Source organism: Triturus cristatus, chromosome 12 (assembly GCF_964204655.1).
Source record: "Triturus cristatus chromosome 12, aTriCri1.1, whole genome shotgun sequence".
Lineage (NCBI taxonomy): Eukaryota > Metazoa > Chordata > Amphibia > Caudata > Salamandridae > Triturus > Triturus cristatus.
In genome coordinates, this window is record NC_140595.1 from 514,680,052 (window position 1) to 514,694,777 (window position 14,726).

At 52.4% G+C, this 14,726-nt stretch overlaps 1 protein-coding gene across 7 annotated transcripts in view; it reads left to right on the forward strand.

The window, feature by feature from the left end:
* CHD9 (chromodomain helicase DNA binding protein 9) overlaps positions 1-14,726 on the forward strand; it is a 1,905,864-nt gene that overhangs the window by 887,839 nt on the left and 1,003,299 nt on the right. For all 7 annotated transcript variants that reach the window (XM_085637757.1, XM_085637759.1, XM_085637761.1 and 4 more), the window contains one exon: positions 13,127-13,322. In XM_085637757.1, the coding sequence (XP_085493883.1) occupies positions 13,127-13,322 (196 nt within the window). The remainder of the gene's footprint in view (positions 1-13,126; positions 13,323-14,726) is intronic.

A 14,726-nucleotide genomic window follows, 5' to 3' on the forward strand; every position in this document is an offset into this window, starting at 1 on the left:
CTCCTGAGCAGCGAGTCCGGGATATTCGGGCTATGATACCGATGTTTCAGCCTCTATCCTGGATTTCGGTGAGAATGACCCTGAGGCTGCTGGGCCTCATGGCCTCCTGCATCCTGCTGGTGGATCAGGCCAGCTGGCATATGTGGGCTCTGCAGTGGGACCTGAAGTTCCAGTGGTGCAGCATCAGAGGAATGTTTCCTGATGTCGTCCAGATCTCGGAGGGCACTGCACACCAATTGCAGTGGTGGCTAGCGAACCAGGATTGGGTGAACGGCAGATCCTGCTCCCTTCCCCAACCAGACCTGACAGTGGTGACAGATACATCACTTCTGGGATGGGGCGGCCACATGAGAGAGGCGGAGATCAGAGGCCTCCGGTCTCCGGTGGAGTCCGGGCTCCACATCAATCTTCTGGAGCCTCGGGCGATTCGTCTGACACTGAAGACATTCCTTCCTTCTGTCAAAGGAAGGGTTGTGCAGGTGTTCACAGAAAGCACCACCACCATGTGGTACTGCAACGGGCAGGGCAGGGCAGGGTGGGGTCGTCGAGCCTGTGTCAAGATGCTCTTCGCCTTTGGACGATGCTGGAACATCAGGTCATGTCTCTGGTGGTTCAACACCTGGCAGGTTCTCTGAACACCAGGGCGGACGTACTCAGCCGCTGGTGCATGATACGTCTTCACTGAGGTGATGCATGGTCTCTTTCAGCAGTGGGGAGAGATTTGGTTAGATATATTCTCCACCGATGAGAATGCGCAATGTCAGCAGCTCTGCACGTTGGAATTTCCAAGTCAGGCCTCGCTCGGCTACGCTTTTTGTTACGAGTGGAGTTGCGGTCTTCTATACTCTTTTCCGCCTATACCGCTTCCCCCCAGAGTGCTGCAGATCAAGCGCGATTGGGCCAAAGTCATTCTTGTTGCTCCGGACTGAGCACGAAAGTATGGTATCCCGAGCTCTTGAACATGGCCATCGATCCTATAATTAGACTGCCCCTTTGGGAGGATCTTCTGTCGCAGCAGCAGGGGACGATCCTCCACCCGAACTTGTCCAGCCTCCACCTCCTTGGGTGGAGATTGAGCGGCGCCAGTTGACAGCTTTTGACCTTCCTCCTGAAGTCTGTATTGTCCTCTTGGCAGCCAGGTGTCCATCCACTAAAACGGTATACGCTTCTAGTTGGAACAAATTTGTGACATGGTGCACAGCAAAGGCTGTGGATCCCCTTTTTGCCCCTCTTTCAGAGGTTCTCCACTTAATTATTTATTTTGCCCAGCTGGGCTCTACTCTGGGCACCATTAAAGACTTTCTTTCGGCCATTTCAGCCTTTCTTCGTCTTCCTGATCAGTCTTCTTTTTTCAAGTCCCCCATTTTAAATAGGTATCTTAAGGGCATTGCTCACCTCTTTCCTCCTATTCCTTTCGTAATGCCCCAGTGGGATTTGAGTCTGGTCTTAACTTACCTTATGTGTGCTCCTTTCGAGCCGCTACATAATTGTTCTCTCAGGCGCTTGACCTTAAAGACTGCCTTTCTGGTTACCTTTACTTCTGCTTGCTGGGTGAGCGAGCTTCAGGCTCTACCTTCTAAAACTCATTTCCTTGCTGTCCATCCAGACAAGGTTGTCTTTCGAACTAGACCTTCTTTTTTTACCTGAAGTGGTTACCTCTTTTCACATAGGACAGAGCATCACTTTACCCACTTTCTTCACGCATCCTTCCAAGGAGGAGGCGAGACTCCACCGTCTGGATCCAAAACGTGCGTTAACATTTTATTTGTATCGCACAGAACAATTCCGGGTGGACGATCAACACTTTGTTGGCTATGTGGGCGCCAAGAAAGGTCGGGCCGTGCAAACACGGACCTGCTCTCGATGGGTCGTCTTTTTTTTTTTTTTAAACTTTATTTTTGAACTTTTGAGCGATCATACAGCATCAGCCAGAAAAAGATACAAAAAGGCACGCCAGTGAGTGCATACAGCCAGCATATAGATGACATTATAATCATGGAGGGAAACATAGCAAGATCATACTGGCGGGGGGGGGGGGGGGGGGACATGTACAGCAAAGCAGTGCAATACATCAAGCAACAGGTAAGCAATGGAGTCCACAGTAGGCAAGACACACCTTAAAGGGCCCCTCTCCCGCACCAAGCAGTTACCTGCAACAGAGCAGCATTGTAAAACCCAGCCGCGTGTAAGGGTCTTTAGTGCAAATCGACTATTCAATAATACCCAGTGGAAATGGCAGCAGGCACCCACGCTCAACAGGTCTCAAGAGCATTCGAAGAGGGTCGCTATGGGGCATCCCCAGCATCCGCCTGAGCCCCCCCTGCCAGGAGGTAACAACGTAATGGAGCCCAGATATCCGCAGGTCGCGAGGGCAGTGGCAAAAGTTCGGAATATACACTTATTTGGTCTTGGCAGTAGGTGAGATCTCGCATCCATTCCTTGAATTTTGGGGCCCTGCCCCTACCCCAACGACACGCAACTCTTCTCTTGGCGAGCAAACAAGCGAGCGCAACGAATTTGCGGTGTGCCGCCTGTAGTGGTTCCACATAACCCAGCAGAGCGACGAGAGGGGAGGGCTCAACCACCACATTAATCATTTTGGAGAGTGCTGCAAACACCTCGCACCAAAAACGGTGAACCGCTTCGCACCCCCACGCCAGGTGGAGGAAATCGGCCCCAGGGGCCCGACACCTGTCGCATCTGTCGTTGTCGCGGAGCCGGTACCTGCACAGTCGGGCAGGAGTATAGTACAGCCTGTGAATGAACTTATAGTGTATTATTCTAAATCGACTACTGGAGGAGATGCGTTCCGTTTGTAACAGGCAGAACTCCCATTGCTTATCCGTCAGCGGGGCCTGCAGTTCCAGATCCCATCGCGCCCTGGCCGCCAGCCGCGACAAGGCAGATAATGAATGCACCGCCCTGTATATTTTAGAGACCAACCGGGCCAGGGTGTCGTCATGGAGGATGCGCTGCAGCGGCGCCATCTGTGGGGGCTCCTGCGGAAAGCCGGGAGTAAGCGTCCTTATCCCCTGTCGAAGCCTAAGGTAGTAAAAGACATCCAGGGGAGAAGGCTGCAATCCCGCATATAGGTGGTCCATGGAACGGAACACGCCATTATGATACAAGTCCCCCCACGTCGAAACATGGATAGCTTGATGCAGTTTCCGAAAACCCGCTTCCTGCAGTAATGGCATACTAGGGTGGTAGGCAAGGGGCATGAGCGGCGCATACAGGAGGTCTAACCCTAGCGTGACCGTCAGTTGGTTCCAAGCAGCACCGTGCTAATCACCGTCGTGGGTGTTTTATCTCTTCCCTGCACCGGAATATACAGTGCGCCCTTGATCGGGTGAGCCAGCCAATGTTCGGCCGCCAGCTGGGGCATGTATCTAGGTTGTCTTATCCAGAAATAGGCGTAATGCGCTTGGGCTGCCCGATAGTACAGCTCAAAATCAGGGATGCCAAATCCGCCCTGACTATATGGCCTAATAAGGATCTCCCATTTGAGCCGAGGCGACTTACCGCCCCACACTAGCCGAATGAGCTCCGCGCGGAGCTGACGAAAAAAGGAGGTGCCCGGGTAGAAGGGAATGTTTAGAAAGAGATACAGCAACTGCGGCAATATCACCATTTTGACCAGCGATGCTCTGCCAGCCATGGACAGAGGCAGAGTGATCCAGCGGGCCACACAGTCCGAGATACGGGTCAGTGCCGTGCCATAATTGGCCCACAGGAGCTCATCCCTGTCCTTTTCAACGCGGATGCCCAAGTATTTAAAGTCCCCCTCACACCAGGCGAGGGGGAAGTCCATCCCAAACCGAACCGTGGAGGAGGTTAGGGGGAACAAACAGGATTTGCTCCAGTTGATCTGCACCCCGGAAAGCACGCCAAAACGGATAAACTCCCGGAGAATCGGGTTAAGATTCTCGCTGGGGTCCCGAATATACAGCGTAATGTCATCAGCATACATAGATATTAATATCTGCCTCTGAAAACACCGCAGCGCTTTCTCTTTATGGTGCTGCTGCAGCTTCGCGGCCAAGGGTTCCATGGCTATAGCGAAAAGCAAGGGCGACAGGGGGCAACCCTGCCTGGTGCCCCTGGTAATGGGAAACGCAGCCGAAAGACGACCATTGATCAATACTTTGGCGCTAGGAGCGGTGTATAATAACTTAATCCAGGAGATAAATATACCTGGGAATCCCATGCGTGCCAGCACTTGCAACACATAATCCCACTCCAGGGAGTCGAAGGCCTTTGTGGCATCGAGAAAAACGGCAGCCATTGGTTGGTCATCGTGCACAGAGTTTAGAATCGAAAAGAACGTGCGCAGGTTGTGGGACGTTGCCCTTCCGGGCACAAACCCAGCTTGGTCAGGTAAGATTAAATTGGGGAGAAGTAAATTGATACGGGTAGCTATCAATTTAGCCAGGATCTTCACGTCGCAGTTGAGCAACGAAAGGGGGCGATAGGAGTCACATTTGTCCGCCGCTTTCCCGGGTTTAAGGAGCAACGTGATAAGAGCCATGCGCATCGAAGGGGGGAGATGCCCCACCTCAAGAGAGTCCTCATACACCTCCCTCAGGACCGGCGCCATAAAATCAATGTAGGTCTTGTAGAATTCGATCGGAATCCCGTCGAGCCCGGCGGCCTTACCCGACCGCATGTGCATGATAGCCTCCCGTACCTCGTCCAATTCGAAGGGGGAGCTCAGAAATTCTCTTTGCGCATCGCTGAGCCATCCCAGGGAAACATCCTCCAAGTAGTCATGCAGTTGCAGCTCCCCCACCCGAGACGACGTATACAATTCCTGATAGTGCGTCACGAACGCATTGAGAATTTGCGCGGTGTCCCTATACAGCAGCCCGCCCCCACCGTCAAGCTCCACGATAGTATTCGCAGGACGTATCAACCTCATCGTTGCAGCCAGGGCTTTTCCGGGCCGCTCGCCTTCGCCATACCGGCGGGCGCACCAGTGTTTGCCTCTGAATTTCGACTCCCGAGCGGCCTCGTGTGTATACTCGGTGACCTTGTCGCGAATGCGCGCCAGGGTGGCGTCGTCCGGCGCCTCAGCCAGTGACGTCTCAAGCGTCGTAAGGTCAGTTTCCGGAGAGCATAGCCGCGCAAGTATGCTCTTCAGCACACCTGCCCCCTTGGCTATGCAGACGCCCCGTAAGGTCACTTTAAAAGCATCCCAGATAGTCTCGACATCCCTCACAGAATCTTTGTTACGCTGAAAGAAATCTAAGCACTCTTCTCGCAGCTCCGCCTGAAAAACAGCATCTAGCAGCATCGAGGGCTGCAGGCGCCAGGCAGTCAGGGGGGGGCCCAGATCGGCCGCCCTCAAAGTAACGCGGACCGGCGAGTGATCAGAAAAAGTCCTCGGGAGATGGTGGGCCTGAGCGAGCGCCGCGTGAAAACGCGGGGCTAGCAAGACATAATCCAACCTTGCCCAGGAGCGTGCATGTGCCGTAAAATGTGTACCTTCCCGTGTTACGGCGTGTAAGTGTCTCCACGCGTCAATCAGGCGGTGTTCCTCAAGTATCTCTAAGAGCGCCCGGCGAGACCTGGTATAGTGGTGCGGGGCCGGGTGGGACCTATCCATTGGCGGATCGAGCGTGGTGTTGAAATCACCCCCCCCATATAAGATGTTGTGGCCCGACACCTATTATGAGTGCACCTAGGTCCGTGAAGAATTGCGGGTCGTCTATGTTGGGGCCATAACAACAAACCAGGGCAACCGCCAGGTGCCCAAGTCTACCCCACATCAAGCAGTACCGGCCCTGGGTGTCGCTCTTACTGCCAGCCATAACGAAGGGGGTCCCCCTCTTTACCAGTATTGCAACTCCTCTAGAGTATGAGGAAAATTAGGAAAAAGCAGTGTATTGAGCCCATCTGCCGGCAAAGGTAGGATTTGACCGCGCCTGAAAGTGTGTCTCCTGGAGAAAGGCTATGTGTATAGCATGGCGGTCCAGATATGAGAGAATTTGTCTCCATTTTCTAGGGTCCCCCAGGCCGCTAACGTTCCATGTAAGCGTGTTTAATGCAGTGTCCCCCATAGCCAGGCGTGTGTCAAGAACAACAGGCAGTGCACTAGCGAAGGGCCCAGAAACGGGCCACCCCAAAGGGCAGCGCGCGACGCACACCACGCCCCCACAATGCAGAGGTGGTGCAGTCTGAGCCCCACTACACTATCAAGGCGAAGACCTCTGAGATCCCCAGTGAGCCTGTGCATCGCATGCCCCGTAGGGGAACCCCCACGCGACCCCACAGTATCGCTCCATAGAAGTGCTGTAAATAGTATCATCATGACATCAGCTGTGCTCAACATTATACCAACATGTACAAATAACGCTATCCCCCGCCCCTCCCCGCAAGCACCCCCCAAAAGCCTCGCAGAACATTTGTAATCACAATGCCATCTGAAAGTGCAGCGTCAAGACCCACGTTAATTGTGGAAAAGGGAAGTTGACACAGCCAAAAATACCCAATGCCCAGGCCCGACCACCCAAATCCAGTGCACGGGGTCACACCCGTGGCGGAGGCGAAGCGCCCAATGTGTCCATTCCCCAGTTCGAATCCAGAAGAGGTCAGTGCCTCACCCCCACCCCGGCAGCGCAACCCCTCACCACATCCATCAAACATCCCCATGACAACCACAGGCCCCTGCATAAAACGGGGAAAATCCACTGCCCCTCTCACCCGCGGGCAACCAAGATCAGCAAGCTTAAAAAGAACTACACCAGGGCCCAACCCTGAGCCACAATACGAGCAGCCCTCCCCAACCCCCGATGGGATCCCGCAAAAAGGGACCCCCAGCAGGCATCCCAGATATATCACTACGTAAGTCATGAGCAACGAGATAACAGTGACACGAAAGGAAATGGAGGATACCAGAGGCATCTCAGAACCCCACACCCCACCCCCAACCCACTGAAGCAGCCCCAACTTGCCAGAAATCACCTCCCACCCCCCACCCTGAATAGCAACCCAACAGCTCAACGGGAGCAACATAGTCAGTGAAGTCATTGGGGTACACCCTATGGGGGTCATCCAGGGGTCACACACAGCCATCCCCCACACCCCTCTCCCCATCACAGACAAGGGAAGGGGCGGGAGAGTGGTGCCTGGAATACATCACCGGCCATTGTCCTGCACCCGACCAGGATACGCATATTCAGTCTTGGTGACGTCCCACAGCCAGGCACGCGCGGTGGACTACAAGAACGGCGACAGCAACACCACCACCACGCCCAGAGGCCCAGCGATAGCGTCAGCAGAATAGTAATCAATGTTCATCCTCATTTTCGTCTCTATCCACCACCCGATGCTCAGCCCGCGCAGTCTTTAGCGTTTTCAAAAAATCGTCCACTTGTTGCGGGTTCAGAAAGAAATGTTGCTTAGCGTGATGAGTGACTCTCAACTTCGCTGGATACAACAACGCATAGTCAATTTGAAGGGCCCTGAGTTTTTTCTTAACGTCGAGGAATTTACGCCACTGATCTTGGACAACAGGCGCGAAATCCGGGTAAACGGTAAAGCTGACACCATCACATGTTAGTTGTTGGTTGGTGCGTGCGGCCCGCAGCGCAGCGTCGCGGTCACGATAGTTGAGGAGCCGTGCAATGATGGGCCGGGGCGGGGCGCCGGGTTTAGGTCGCGGCCCCAATGAGCGGTGTGCCCTCTCGACAATAAACTGTTTAGAGAATTTTTCCGCGCCAACGGAGTCAAGGAGGATCTTCTCCACATATTCCTCCATGCGACCTGTGTTGGTGGACTCCGGCACACCTACCACTCGAATGTTATTGCGCCGGCTGCGGGCCTCTAACTCCTCGTTCTTGGCCGCGATAACTCTAAGGACATTGTCCATTCTCGACAGTTGCGAAGTGTGAGAGGCCACAGTGTCATCATTATCAGAGATCCGTCTCTCCGCCTCCGTGATACGCTCTTCGTGCACATCGATTTTCTGCACGATAGCATCCATGCGTGAGGAAAGTCGATCCACTTTGTCCACTATAGTTGCGAAGCCCTGCCGCATCTCTTGCATCAGCTGTTGTAGGTCTGGTGGCGGAGAACCCAACTGTGCGGCGGCCGCCGGCTGACTCTACGAGTCCCCCGTATCCGGCCCGCTCCGTAGCCCCTTCTTAGCCGCAGGGGCATCAAAGGAAAGCTTAGGCTGCCGACTGTCCTGCTTCCCCATCGTGGAACGGACGTAAGGGACACCAGTTAGCCAAGAGGAGGGGGAGAACTCGGACCACGCAGGCAGCGCCAGACACCAAGTACCTCAATGCAGTGCAGCACAACTACACACGGCCAAGGACCTTACATAGGCCGGCTGAAGCCACTATAGGAGCGGAGGGCTCGGTCAGCAGGGAGAAGACCTGGAAGTCAATGCTCGCCAATGGGACAGGAGCGCCTGCAGGGGAGGGGGACAGATGATCAAGCAAGAGTAGGAGTGCGTATCTCCCACCTAGAAGCGTGGACAGACGGTCTCATTCCAGCCCAGTAGACCAGGGTCCAGCCATCCCCACACCGCGGCAGAGGAGGCAGAGCAGGGGCACAGTCCCAGGGAGCGGACGGCTTCCACAGGAGCAGCGAACCGGCGAATCGCAGCAGAATGCCGCGCAGTCAGCCCCCAAATGTGCCCTCGCTCCCAGATCCACACTCCAATGACGTGGAGGCACCAGCGTCCCACTGCCAAAGCCAGGCCGCCACACCTCACCTTAGTGCTCACCGTAGTGCTCCCAGCAAGGAGGGGGGGGGGGGGGACCCAGCGCAGCCCGCCCGCGAAAGGGGATTCAATAGTCCAGGTCCGGGCCGTACCCAACACCCCGCCGTCCAGAGAGCAGACCGGCGAAATCAGCAATGGGCGTCCCCGCAATCAGGCTCCATACGTTCAGCAGCTGCACGAGCCAGCCACGCGCGGGGGGGGGGGGGGGCAGGCACCGCATCAGCCTCCCAGAGTCCAGATGCCCCCCAGGCCTCGGGTGTCATGCGGTGGGGGGGGGGGTGGGGGGGGCAGGAACCCCACCACGACACCGCCGCTCACCTCTGTCCTCAGGTCCCTCCGACTGCCGCAGGCAGCACACGCGCCCAAGTGGGGGGGGGCGGGGGGGGGCAGCCGGCCCAGACCACCACAGAAAGCCGCCCCTGCCTCCGTAGCACGTAGCTGTCCGTCTCATCCGCCGCACCAGGAGCGTCTTTTCAGCGGCTCGGCCCGGGCCCACCTGCCTCGTGGTGCGCCCCGGTGTCGCGTAGCTGCAGGGGCCGGGTCAGACGCCCCGCCTCGTCACAGTCCCAGGCGCGGCAAGTCTTGCGCCGCCTTCAGCTCCGCAGCGGTCCGATGTTCCCCAGCCAGACTTCCACCAAAGCTGCAGGGCAGGCTAAGCAGCAACCGGAGGTGCTTTACGTCGGGAGGACAAGCCGGTCAGGAGGATAAATGCAGGATTTTCATTCCAGGCAGCAGGAGCCTCACGTGAGTGCGGCCATACTGCTTGTGCGCCCTCTAGCGCCCCCCTCTCGATGGGTCGTCTTTTGCATTAAGATCTGTTACTCCTTGGTGAAAAAGGAGCCTCCGGTAGGACTGCGCTCCCATAAAACCTGGGCTAGGCAGCCACTACTCCTTTGGGGCGTGGAGTTCCCCTCGGTGATATCTGCCAGGCAGCCATGTGGGCATCTCTGCACACATTCACTAAACATTACTGCCTGGATAGTCCAATCCAGAGAGACGGCTTCTTTGGCCGTTCTGTTCTCCAGGACTTTCTGGTGTGAACTTAGTTCGCAGACCCACCTCCAGGGTTGGTATTACTGGGGTATCTATTCTAAGGTAAAGAATCTATAACTAATAGTCTTTCAGATGAACAAGTTACTTACCTTCGGTAACAATATATCTGTAAGATAGGTATATTAGTTATGGATTCCTTACCGCCCCACCCATCCTCCCCGTTCTGCGAACTGACTTCTAGAGTAAGGTACTTCCTTTCAGGGCCCTAGTTTTGTGCACCATTGGTCAGTGTCTTGCATGGCTCTGCGATTCTGGCGTGCAATGTCGTGTAAAAGAACTGATGTCAACGTGCAGGGGCGACGTCTAAGTAAATACCGTGGAGTTGACCGACGCCTCCTACTGACACGCAGGGGTACTATTGGGACAAAATTCTCCAGAACCAGTCTGACACCTGGGGCTAATTCTAAGGTAAGGAATCTAGAACTAATATATGTCTCTTAAAGATATATATTGCAACCAAAGGTAAGTAACTTGTTCGTTAGGGTTTCTGCTGTAGGTAGGTTGGAGTTGGGATAGGCCGGTAAGGCTGGGGCCAAAGCAGTTGGTGTCCTCTTCTTTGTGGGTCAGCACGGCTCTTTGGTCCTTCTTTCTTCCTCAAATCTGAGGAGGCAAGGTTCAGGGTTGTCCTTAAATATTAAATTTAGGGGTGTTAAAGGGATGTGCAGGTTGGGACCAATACGTTTCTTCCTTAAGGTCGGTACACCCCCTATTATACCCCCTTCCAGTGGGAGGGGGGCATGGGCCTCTCCCTTATTGGCTGGGTTCCCTCATCTTCAAGATGGAGGGGACTGAGATATGTACTTCACCTCGCCTCCCCAACCTGAGGGGTGGGATTGTCAAAGGTGGGCACTCCTCACCTCCTAACTTGGTTTTCCTGCCGATTCTCCTACCCAAAGTGGGAGTCGGAACCGGTGGGAGCCAGTTGCTGGTGGCATCAAAAGGCAGGGACCGCTTACGAAGGTAGCAGGCCTTTGAAGCGTCCCCTTCCTTGATTCAGCCCATCTTTGGGGAGGAGGCATGAGACCTCTTCCCAGGATGGGCTTTATTTCTGGACCCATAAAGCGGAGGCCCTCTACTCTGGGGTCCAGAAACCGGTCTGGTGGTGGCAAATTGTGGATAGGCATTCAGAAACCACACCAGAGCTGGTCGTTTTTCAGAGGGCATATCTAAGTGGCCCTCTGAGTGCATTTTACGTTAAATCACACTAGCATCAGTGTGGGTTTAATGTGCTGAAAAGTTAGCTACCAAATTTCCTGGGTTTCAGTAAAGCCATTATGGAGCTGTGGAGTTTCTAATTACCAACTTCTAGACCATATACTCGTTATGGCTTTACTGCACTTAACAATGTTTAAGAACGGACTTAGGCACTGTATGGGTACAGGGCTCATGCCACTGTACCATCACCTGTTGGCTGGTGCACTCTGCTAGAGGGGGGACTTACCTAGGCCCCAGACAGTGGGTTGCAGGCATGGCATACCGCAATGTGTGCCATGTCAACGCTTCTTTTCCCTGCACTAAAACACGCAGCCTGCAATGGCAGTGTGTGGGTGTTAAGGTTCAGGGCCTGGAAGGGTGGCACAATAGGTGTTGCAGCCCTTATAGGCCTTTCCTGGGCATAGTGCCCTTGTTAGCCATGGTACCTTTTAGGAGGCGATAACCTGTGGCCAGAGATGTGCCAATTGTGGGTACAAAGGTACAGTTTGGGAAAGAACACAGGTTCTGGGAACCTGATTGGCAGGAACCCAGGGCACATAAAGGCAAGTTGCATCAGATGTCTGGCAAAAAGTGGGGGGCAACCATGCAAAAAGGAGCACTTTCCTACTGAGACTTCACCGTCTTGACTGAAAACGTGCGTTGTCTTTTTATCTTGATCATAACAAAGACTTCCGGGTAGTTTATCAATTCTTCATTGGTTATGTGGGCACCAAGAAAGGACGGGCTGTGTAAAAAGGGACCATCTCACGATGGGTTGTCCTCTGCATTAAAATATGCTGTGCATTGGTTAAAAAGGAACCTCCTGTGGGGTTGCATGCTCACTCCACTAGAGCTACAGTGGCAACAACTGTGTTAGGACACAAACTCCCACTCATTGATATCTGTCAGGCAGCGACATGGGCATCCATGCACATGTTTACCAGACACTGCTGCCTGGACACCCAAGTCCGAATGACGGGTACTTTGCCTGTTCTGCTTTCCAGGACTTCTGGTGTGATCTTGGTTCTCAGACCATCCTCCGGGGATGGTATTGCTGGGTATCTATTCTAAGGTAACAACTAATAGTCTCTATCAGAGGAACAAATTACTTACCTTTGGTACCGATGTATCTGGTAGAGACCTACATTAGTTGTAGTTTGCTTACCGCCCCACCCTTCCTCCCTGCTGTGCAAACAGATTTCTTGGGATAGGGACTTCTCTACAGGGCCCTAGCTTGGACGAGCCCAGTGGTCCGTGTCTTTCATGGCTCTGTGCTTCTAGCAGCAAAAGTAGTGTTAAGAACTGACAGCACGCATTGGCGGCGTCTATATAGGTCCTGCTGCGCCATTCCAAGCACCCAAGACGCTGGCAACGGACGCGGAGCTGACCAATGCCACCTACAGACACGCAGTGGTACTGCTAATTAAAAATCTCCGGATCCAAATGGACTCCTAGGGGAAATTCTCAGGTAAGGAATTTACAACTAATGTCTCTACCAGATACATTGTTACCAAAGGTAAGTTGCTTGTTCTTAGTTGCTTTCTTAAAATAATGCCAGAGGGCCATTTTTGTAGCATGTTCATTCTGGTAACACAAATCTAACCTTCTCTTTAACAGTCGCAATTCAGTAGATTTACCTTCCCTACTTTTCCAGTTTGACACTTTTCCTGTTTCTGAGCTGAATGAAGGATTCTAGCTAAAGTGTTCAACAGAGGGTCTAAAAGCCTATGTGATGTTTGTATGGCAGTACGAAATGTATCCCATAAGTAACAGAGAGAGGCTACATACAGAGCTAATGAAATGTTCCAGAATTCTAACCTGATGTCTTGAAATAATGCTAAATAGCATGCCATTCTAGGCAAGGTGCTTTGGAGAAAACCAATGTTTACAGTAATTTACAGTAATTAATCCTATTGTAAAGTGATTTGAAATATTTCCATTATTTCTTTTTTATATTATTTGTCAGTTTTGGATCACCTCATTTCAGAGGCAATTTTAAGAAATGTCAGATTATCTCTTTTTATTTAAGATAGCTGCCCTAAGAAAACCTTCATAAATGGGAATGACACAAAACCGTAAGAGGACCCACTGTTAGGGGTAAGATTATAATGTAGTTTTTCATAATATCTTTGTTTCTACACCATGCAGGTATCTGTACGAAAGAATTGATGGAAGAGTCAGAGGAAACCTGCGACAGGCTGCTATAGATCGCTTTAGTAAACCTGACTCCGATCGGTTTGTGTTCCTTCTGTGTACCAGAGCTGGAGGGCTGGGGATCAATTTGACTGCAGCAGATACTTGCATTATTTTTGACTCTGACTGGAATCCACAAAATGACCTGCAGGTAAACATATATCAATAGGTTTGTTATAGGGTTAGAACATGTTGTTTATATTTGTTTTTAGAACTAGAACCATTGCACTTCATTGTTCACTTAATTGAAGTAAGTATTTTCACTATAACTCATTGGTCTGAGTGTGATTTATGCAGATAGACATAACACAGTTTGATCCTTTACCCATTACTTTCGAGAACCATGGGTAATGTAAGGACTGCCTTAATTCATGTTTAGTGAAGTGACAAAGTGCAGCTAAATATGTCAACTTTGTTAACTTGATTTATAAGGAACAAGAGCGACCCATATGTCCTTGTGAACTGGGTATTTGTATTAAACAAGAAAAGGTCCACAAGGAACTTATTTGATTTAGTACATTTATCACTAGGGAGAAAAAGTTGTACTCACAACCGATTGAATCAAAAAACAAGAAGAAAGTATACCAAGGATTATTTCACTTTGCCAAAGGAAAATACAATAAATGCAACTACTTAGGTAGCCTGGAGAGCTTATTTACTTCAGCCGAAGTAAATGTAATTTATTCCATAAATCACAATTATATCACAAGCAATTTATATTTTTTCAGACACAGGTGTAAAAAGTGAAAAGAGTGAAGAATTAAACCCAGTGAAGTGATCATAGCCTACAAGGTGAACATAATATTTAGAAGGTCTTAAAAACAACAATTAGATGCATATGACAATCGCAAATTAGCTTTTGGAATACCCTACCCCTGAACGTGCCCAGCCGTGTGGCGCTAGCCAAAATGATTGTGCTACCTCGCCTCCTCTACTACTTCGCGAACATGCCTCTGTATGTGCCCGTCAGGCTCTTTCGAGACCTAGAGGCACTGCTCCGTTCGCTCATCTGGAACAAGGGACGGCCACGAGTGGCGCTGACTAAATTATATATGCCCACAGACTCGGGGGGTCTGGCGGTTCCTAATCTGGAGCTGTACTACCTCGCAGCGCAGATGCAATGGGTGGCGGGATGACTGAGCGGCAAACACCTCGAAGACACGGCCACACATATGGCTACATGGACACAAACGCGCGTTAATGCGCTGTTCCATCCGATAACCCGCGCACCCTGCCCCTCCCAGATCCACCTGGCAGTGGCGCGCAGATGCTTTCTGAGGAGCCTTCGTCTCACGCGCGCTACGAAACCTTATGCCCCTAGCATACCACTTTTGGGCATGCCCAGCCCGATGGGGCAGCTCACGGAGACTCGCTTAGCTGGCTGGGACCAAGCGGGGGTGGACACGCTGAGCGATCTATATGCTGATGGCGCACTGCTCACGTTCGCCAACCTGTCTGAAGACTCGACCCTCCCGGCGGGGCAGTTCCTCCTACATGCTTCCATTCTGCGCACACTCACGGCTTCCTGGGGTGACATGACAGATGAGCCTCCGAC